At 46.0% G+C, this 8,687-nt stretch overlaps 1 protein-coding gene across 1 annotated transcript in view; it reads right to left on the bottom strand.

Annotated features, from left to right (window-relative positions):
* Positions 1–1,291: 1,291 nt before the first annotated feature.
* The window catches only part of SSX2IP (SSX family member 2 interacting protein), a 9,742-nt gene continuing 2,346 nt past the window's right edge, over positions 1,292–8,687 (bottom strand). Inside the window, exons 5-13 of the mRNA XM_053470355.1 lie at positions 7,656–7,791; positions 7,246–7,321; positions 4,196–4,373; positions 3,871–4,021; positions 3,650–3,780; positions 3,400–3,567; positions 2,901–3,012; positions 2,610–2,745; positions 1,292–1,755 (exon numbers count right to left, since the gene is read on the bottom strand). Coding sequence (XP_053326330.1) covers positions 1,701–1,755; positions 2,610–2,745; positions 2,901–3,012; positions 3,400–3,567; positions 3,650–3,780; positions 3,871–4,021; positions 4,196–4,373; positions 7,246–7,321; positions 7,656–7,791 — 1,143 coding nt within the window. The 3' untranslated portion in view covers positions 1,292–1,700. The remainder of the gene's footprint in view (positions 1,756–2,609; positions 2,746–2,900; positions 3,013–3,399; positions 3,568–3,649; positions 3,781–3,870; positions 4,022–4,195; positions 4,374–7,245; positions 7,322–7,655; positions 7,792–8,687) is intronic.

Below are 8,687 nucleotides of genomic sequence, written 5' to 3' on the forward strand. Positions count from 1 at the left end.
ACTTAGTATAAACAGCGCGATTACATTTTTTAAAGGATTATGATTTTTTTTTTAGAAAGCTGATGCTTTGTCGCTCTTCTCGAGTTCATTGCTGGTAAATTCCTTCTTCAGGAACCATTGAAAAGGTTATGTTGGACTATGGAAGGGGCTTTGCATGTTTTTACCCAATAACCAGGGGTTGGAACCAACATTGCTTATGGCGGACATTTTCTGGGCTCTGTGGTGGGTAATTTAATGGTATTCTATTGACCCTCACAAACCCGGCCAGACACTGCTGTACTTGTATGGACACTGCCTATGAAGATTACATTTGTTTTGACGTCCTCTTTGTATCCGATATCCGGCGAGGAGCATTTTAGGGCACAGAAAGACACGTGGTCACCACCGACACGCCGAAAATTCATTTGCGGAAGGAGGCAATACGGTAAAGCGTTTGGCAGAAGCCAGACGAAGGTGGATTGAACACAGAAATGGATGTTTTGCCCCTTACATTTCCGCCAACTCCTCTTTGCCTGTTCAGGTTTCCTTTACATTTTGTTTATTGCCTTGAAATTACTGCGGCAGTGAAGGGGCTTCTTACCCGTTTTTAAAAGGTAATAGACCACTTTTTATTTTTACCAAAATAACTTCACTGGAAAGTAAAACACTTAATATAACTGAATGAACCAAAGGATTCAGAAATGAGGCAATGTGGTGGTAAATCAACACAAAATGTTATTTCTTTGAAACAATTTGCACTTTATTTAAAATAAAAAAAAAACAAAAAAATTGTCTACAAAAGCACACAGACCTCTTATTCACATAAAGAACAGGTTATGTTAGGATTGAGTAATATTAATCTCCCAATATTATGCTTAAGACCAGCACTCATCAAATACATCTCGTTTTAGCCTCCGCCAATTCTTTTCACCATCTATTGAAGGCGTTTTGGGGAAAAATATAAGACTTTAGGTGGTTGTTTTAATCTATTAATGAATACGCTGATGTTAAAAAAAGAAACTGCGGCGTAAACATTAAACGTGTATCACTATGTAAACCCCCCCCAACAAAAACAAGCATAATAAGAAAGAAAGCGATCAGGGAAAGGACAGGTTGGTAAGCACCATATTCTACATTAAAATCCCCAAGGTGTCATCAGAGAGCAGATGCACCCCCAAAGTACTTTTTGATTCAAGAAGAGGAAGGGTTAAGGGGCTGTACCGGTCTGCAATAACCCGAGGATTGTCTACACCACTGGCCAGCCGGCATCTTCTGGCTCTCCGGAATGACCCCCGCTCAGGGCACAAGTGGCTTCATAGGGTGGGAACCGGCCCACCTGGTACCAAATCAAAAACTGCTAAGTCATGAAGAGAGACAGACCCAGCATATCATTTATCGAAGAGATCTGTGGGACGCAGCAGTTACCCCCGCCCGGGGGAATTATTCAAGGCATTGGATTATAAGGCCATTCGGTGTCTAAACCCCTGAGAGAAATGTTCATTCAGCTCCGACACCAGCATACAGACCCCACGCGGCTCGCACTGAATATCAGAACGTGCCGGCCTAGAACTCAAAGCAGGAAATATGTCACGGATTCAAGGCAGTGATGTGGCAACAGAGGACTCGTCGAGTCAATAAATTAAGAAAGAAAGGAGTGAAGAGCGGAGGAAGCGGCCCGAGTCTCCAGTGAATCGCTTCTACTTTTATCCAGACGTCTGGGTTCAGTTCACAAAACGGCTGCCGTTAGGACTGGTGCTTGAATGACTCCTTGAAGAGCTGGAAACAGGGAATTAACAAATGCAAATATATGAAACGACTGCTTTTACGTCACATTTTTAGCTATAATAAAAGGAGTAGTGGCCGTTTGCCTCCGTTTGTAACCCTGGTACGGGGGGGGGGGGTAGTTGTGTGGAATTACGTGCTGAAATTAACCAAAGATCTGGACCCACCAGTTTACTCCAGGAAAGAGACTGAAGACCAACCACAAACTGGAAAGGGAGCGGAGTTTATTTTTCCATCGACAGCCACTTCCTTTATTTTATATATTTCTTTTATGTTAACCTGTTTTTTGTCACTTGAGGGTTTTCAGACTCTTGCCATCTCTCATTCAGTGAACGCACCCAAACCTCAGGACAGGCAGGGCTCATTTGGAGCTACCCATGTATTAATCCACTTGTCCAGAGTTTGGGAAGCCCTCACACTTACAGGAAAGTTTTATATGATGTGCACCACTTTTTGCCATCTGTGACCCAAGCCATCCCCGGCAAACTAATCGTCTCTCAAATAATCTTAACATCCAATGCAACATTTTAAGTGAAAATAAATAAAAATACCTGTTAATACCAAGAATAGCTATAAAACTATATTATCTCTGTTAAGAAAACATAACATTCCTTCTGTCTCAGGCAATGGTTACAAGCCACGTCTGTCACCCAACTGTATCCTGACACACGATTGGAAGATGATCGCACGCCAGGGATTGGCTGTAGCCAGCCGGCAGACCATTGTGGTGCTATTAACGGGACTTGTAAGTTTGTATAGCAGGAGGTGCCGTGTCCTCGAATGGAGGATTTTTGAGACATGCTGTAAAGAGGGGATGATAAAAGGACATTCTGTGAAAGAATCATTACCCATCTCTGCGCAGGTCGTGGTGCCTGGTGGACTGGGGGAGTGCTGCTGCTTTCTCAGCTTCCTTTGACATTTCATCAGAAGGTCGGCGTTTACTCGGATATCTAGGAAGTGATCTGTGAGGGTCTATCTCTGAACCTGAATGGTAAAAATGATGTTATAAAACCCAGAATGTTACCCACAGTATGCGAAGGCAGCGAAGGCCAGTGACTCGGCGGCGAGTATGGAACTATAAACCGAAACTGTGCCGACAACGAGATGTGGCGAAAAATGCATTTCTTCCCAATACCTACTGAACAAGGACCCTGGGGATTTCCGGTTCTCTGAGCTCTGGTCGGAAAACGCCGTCATGTTCAAAAAGTGGTGCTTTAACCAAGCTGCCCGGTCGTCTTCAAACACCTTCCTCTAAAGGAAGACAGGAGTTCAGCTCGCATGAGACGCGTGAAATCCCACACAGATTATATTGTAACGACGCCAATGTTACGCAGGCTGGAATAACCAGTATGTCTGGGGTATCATAAGCTGCCGATATTTCCCCCGGGACGGGCAGGGTCTGGCATTCCACACACAGATCAGCTACATTTGCCTCATTCCATGTGATGGAACAAAACCCATTCAAAAAGTGTTTATCACATGGCCTGTCAGGGAAGAGAGGCCTTTAGCATTCAGTTCAGTCTTGGTGCCCAGGCATAGTGAAAGAAGAGTAACTGGGTAGTAAACCGGATCATTTCTATCAGGTAATAGTAGCCCAGCTTTAAAAGCACATACTCCGGACATTTAAAAACTTCTTACCTCATGGCCGAGACGGATGGCGGCCTCTGTGAAACTCCTCCGTTCGCGGTCAAAGTTCTTCTTCTGTTCATTGAATAGTTTCCACTCCTCTCTGAGACGCTCCTCGTCCTCAAGAACGTAACAGTCTTGAAGCAGCGCGGAGGAATCATCCCTTTGTACATTGAGCTGCTGCGGAGGGCAACAGGAAGAAGAAGAATGACATGCGCAACCCCTAAAGCCACCAGCAGACATATCAGAGAGACAGCCCTACCTGGAACAGATGCTGTTGGCTCTTTATTGTCTCTTTACATCGATTAATTTCACCTTTCAGTTTTTCGAGCTCTTGCTCGTGATCTTCTCTTGTGATCAAACCTTTGCAGTCTGGAGACGCCTCAATCGATGCTGCAAACAAACACAGGCAAGACCAACGCATTTCACCTTCAAAGAAATAAACCCAACAAAGAGTCCAAAGAGCAAACCATCAGCATTTACCTCGGCTGTCCAATTTTTCCACATGGGTTTTTAGAATTCGCCACTGTTGCCGGATGCTGTTAATCACCTGTTCTCTCACACTCTCACAAGACAATTCAGAACAAATTTCTTTGCTGGTGTCCCCGGCGTCTTCCTCGATGTCAGAGAGGACCTGGCGTGGGAACAAACAGATCGTCTGGTCTTCCAAACAATGCCCTGGAATCCTAAACGTCCCCACTCTGCCAATCTCGCCTCTGGCATTTAGAGTCGCCCACCCAAACATGCCGGTAGGGGTGTATAATCCGGAGTTAAAATCAGGTCGTGAACAGACCTACAGCATACGTACGGTGCAGAGGCCGTCCTCCGTCTTCTCTCGGCTTATTGTTTTCTGAGGGGTCACCAGCGATATCATTTCTTTCTTCATTTGCTGAAGGACTTTCTTGAGTTCCACATTTTCCACCATTAAATCTTTCTGGCGCTTCTCGTAATCATTTAATAAAACCTTATACATTTCCTCTTCATTTCTACAAATAAACGCAACAAATCAAAATGAGTCGTGGTTTGTAGTAATAAAGTTTCTCGCTGGATGAACATTTCATTTGGGTCTGAAGCAAAACCGGAGACTCAACGTCACGCTTGCGGGGGCATCAGGTAAAATACACGTTAACATTCACCCGCCACCACGCCAGCGACACGGGCGTAGGAACCGGGGGGACGGGGGGGACAGATCCCCCCCAGGAAATCATGCGGGGGGGACCGATAATAGAGCAATCCCCCCCAGTGCCCTCGGTGCACAGCTGCCCGGTCAGCAGCTGCAGCGTGCAGGACTGGTTGGGGATTTCCCTAACCAGTCCAACACTTACCGGTGTGCTGTCTGTCACTGAGTGCCGGGCGATGGGATATGACGTTTATATCCCAACCCCGGCGCTCAGCAGAAACAGCTCTGCGCAGCTGCACTGCACTAGAGCGGCAAACCACCAGAAGGGGAGGAGGAAGAGCAAGCAGAAAGCAGAAGAGAAGAAGAGAAAGGTAAGAGATGTGCAAAACGAGGGGGGGGGTCTGATGTGCAAAACGAGGGGGGGGGGTCTGATGTGCAAAACGAGGGGGGGGGGTCTGATGTGCAAAACGAGGGGGGGGGGTCTGATGTGCAAAACGAGGGGGGGGGTCTGATGTGCAAAACGAGGGGGGGGGTCTGATGTGCAAAACGAGGGGGGGGTCTGATGTGCAAAACGAGGGGGGGGGGTCTGATGTGCAAAACGAGGGGGGGGGGTCTGATGTGCAAAACGAGGGGGGGGTCTGATGTGCAAAACGAGGGGGGGTCTGATGTGCAAAACGAGGGGGGGTCTGATGTGCAAAACGAGGGGGGGGTCTGATGTGCAAAACGAGGGGGGGGTCTGATGTGCAAAACGAGGGGGGGTCTGATGTGCAAAACGAGGGGGGGTCTGATGTGCAAAACGAGGGGGGGTCTGATGTGCAAAACGAGGGGGGGTTTGATGTGCAAAACGAGGGGGGGTCTGATGTGCAAAACGAGTCTGATGTGCAAAATGAGGGGGGTCTGATGTGCAAAACAAGGGGGGGTCTGATGGTAGATATGTGTGTGGGCATATATATATATATATATATATATATATAGTGAGGCATGTATATGGGCAATGTCTATGAATGTGTATGGGCACTTGGGCAGGCATATGTGTGTATGGGCACACGCATATAAGGGCAGTGTATGTGCATACGTGTGTATGGGCAGTGTATATGTGTACGTGTGTGTGTGGGCAGTGTATATGTGTATGGGCAGTGTATATGTGTACGTGTGTACATGTGTATGGGCAGTGTATATGTGTACGTGTGTATGGGCAGTGTATATGTGTATGGGCAGTGTATATGTGTACGTGTGTGTGGGCAGTGTATATGTGTATGGGCAGTGTACGTGTGTATGGGCAGTGTATATGTGTATATCTGTATGGGCAGTGTATGTGTATGGGCAGTGTATATGTGTACGTGTGTATGGGCAGTGTATATGTGTACGTGTGTATGGGCAGTGTATATGTGTACGTGTGTATGGGCTGTATATTTGTGTACGTCTGTATGGGCAGTGTATATGTGTACGTCTGTATGGGCAGTGTATATGTGTGTGTATATAAGGAGTGTATTTGTCTTATAGTGTATACGTCTGTGTAACTATGTGCAAAGGCAGTGTATATTTATGGGGAGGCGTGTGTGTGTGTGAGCAGTTTATGTATGTTTGGGCAGGCGTGTATAAGGGTAGTGCATATGTGTGAGTACTGGCAAGTGTGTATGTGCAGGCAATTGCAGTGTATGTGTGTGTTTTTGTGGGCAGGCATGCGTAAGGGCAGTGCATATGTGTGTATGGATAGTGTATATGTGTGTATGGATAGTGTATATGTGTGTATGGATAGTGTATATGTGTGTATGGATAGTGTATATGTGTGTATGAGCAGGCATGTCGTACTTAAAGGGAAGATTATGATTCCCTGTAACACATGTTTAACTCAGGGGCACCTAGGGTTAAATCCAGGCCTATTTCTGGTTAAAATGAGTATGTGTGTCACTGTATGTCACAGCATTCGGACACAATAGAATATTTCGGGGTGCTACTTGGTCTAGGGCATCACTAATACAAAGCACCACGAGTTAATCTAGGGGTAGGCAGAGTAAGTGAAGGATGTGTTTGCGTGTCTGGGTGTGATAGCGTATGTTTGTGGGTTTGTTATTGTGCACATCTGTTTTTATGGGTATGATAGTATGTTTCCAGGTGTGTTATGGTGGGCATGTGTCTAGGTATATTAGGGTAGGAATGTTTTGGGGTGTATTATTGTGTGCGTGTGTATGTTATTCAAGTGTTTAAGTGTGTGGATATGTTCCTGTGTGCATGACGTGTTAGGAGTCTTAGATGGTTCCTTCAATACATCATAGTAGTCTCTGTGGCCGTGTCCAGTGGGGTCCATCTGTGGTTGTAAGATTTTTCTGTTTCTGTGGGAATTTTCTCCCATTCATCCAGTAGAACGTTTTATGAGCTGTAGGTGATATACCTTTTTGGACAGCACTATGCTTCTAACTTTGTGGGAACGGTTTTGGGGAAGGTCCTTTTCTATTCCATCATGACTGTGCCCCAGTGTACAAAACAAGGTCCATAAAGGCATGGCTGCAAAAATTCCCCACAGAAACTCTCCAAAATCTTGTGGAAATCGTTCCCAGATGAGTGAAAGCCGTTATAGCGGCAAAGGGGGACCAACTACATATTAATGTCTATGTATTTATAATGCAATGTCATAAAAGTCCCTGTTGGTGAAATGGTCAGGTATACCCTACCAGAAAAAATGCTATCCCCCCCAGATTTTTAGGGGTTCCTACGCCCATGGCCAGCGAGACTCTTACTTGGCGTCTGTCCTGCTGGTTTTCCAGGCCGTCCTCTTTCCATCCGCTCGGCCGACGTAATTCAGCACGTCGATGGCTTTCAAAGAAACAAAACGTTACACATTCTAACAGATTCCACAAACGTTACAAATACGTCGGTTTCACAAAAGGTAATGCGATCACAAAAACGACCAGCACCACAAGGCTTACAATATATATATTACACACACACACACACACACAGACACTATGCCGACAATATGGATTGTGATATTCCCGGCCGGGCTGTCAGCTCCTACAGAGAAACGCTTCATGGAAAGGGACAGAATCGGGGAACGTCCGCAGCACAGACTAGAACGGGCTCTTTGGCTCGCTAACGTCTGCAAAGAAAGAACATATTAATGAAATAAGTAATTGCCGTGGTAACTCACAGATTTTCTTGTCCTTTTTGTCCATCACTAGCTGGTAGAGTCGCTCTTTCAGCTTGTTGAACTCCCGTTCTTTTCTCTTCATGTTGTGGTTGTATTGGGTGGAACGACTGGCGATGATATTCTGCAGCTTCTGGACCTGCAGACAGACGCGCAGCTTACGGACAGACCTGCGACCCTTTCCTGCAAACCCCCGCTCCGCGTTATCGGCGAGGTGCGATGTTTTGGTTTATATCGGGACGAAAGGTCTCTCGCGCTCATCACGATGTCCCAGGAAAAAGGCTCACTGGCTGCTTACTTTATTCTAATAACCATAACTGGTGCAAGACTCCGAGTAGGGAGCACCGGTAGCACAGTATTTAGTAGCACAATTAAGTGGCGTAAATACGTTAAACCCTCCATGCAGCATTAACAGCAGGAATTTACTCACAAAGCTCGTGCTGGATCAGGGTCGTCGCACGTTATTATATTTTATTTATGTAACGCCAACAATTTACGCAGCGCTTAATACAATACACATATTCAAGGGGTCTGACAGGCCAAGACAAACCGATATAATAGGTGGAGAGGCTCGGCTCACAAGCTTACAATCTTTGGGGTTCTTGGTAATAGTGTGTGTGAGTGTGTGTGTGTGTGTGTGTGTGTGTGTGTGTGTGTGTGTGTGTGTGTGTGTGTGTGTGTGTGTGTGTGTGTGTTGCTTTGTACCTTTTGATAAGTCCGGTGCCAGTAGGTGTTCCTGGAACCGCTAAACTTTTTATCCCCGCTACATATTATACATCAGACATTATTCCCCGTAAACATTGTAGAAGAGCCTGCTGTAACAGCTGAATGGTTATCACTTTACTCCATATTTTGAAGTCATTTGGAATTTAAATCCCGGCTCGAAGTGCCCACCCTGCATTAAAGGGATAAAAAACACATCCCCTGTGCTTGGGATTATTGCGGGGCCCGATATATTCAGCCCGGTACGGATATGGAGCTGGAACGCTCACCTTCTGCAGGGAAATGTCGCCCCCTACTGTGTGATGTCAGAGC

Source organism: Spea bombifrons, chromosome 6 (assembly GCF_027358695.1).
Source record: "Spea bombifrons isolate aSpeBom1 chromosome 6, aSpeBom1.2.pri, whole genome shotgun sequence".
Lineage (NCBI taxonomy): Eukaryota > Metazoa > Chordata > Amphibia > Anura > Pelobatidae > Spea > Spea bombifrons.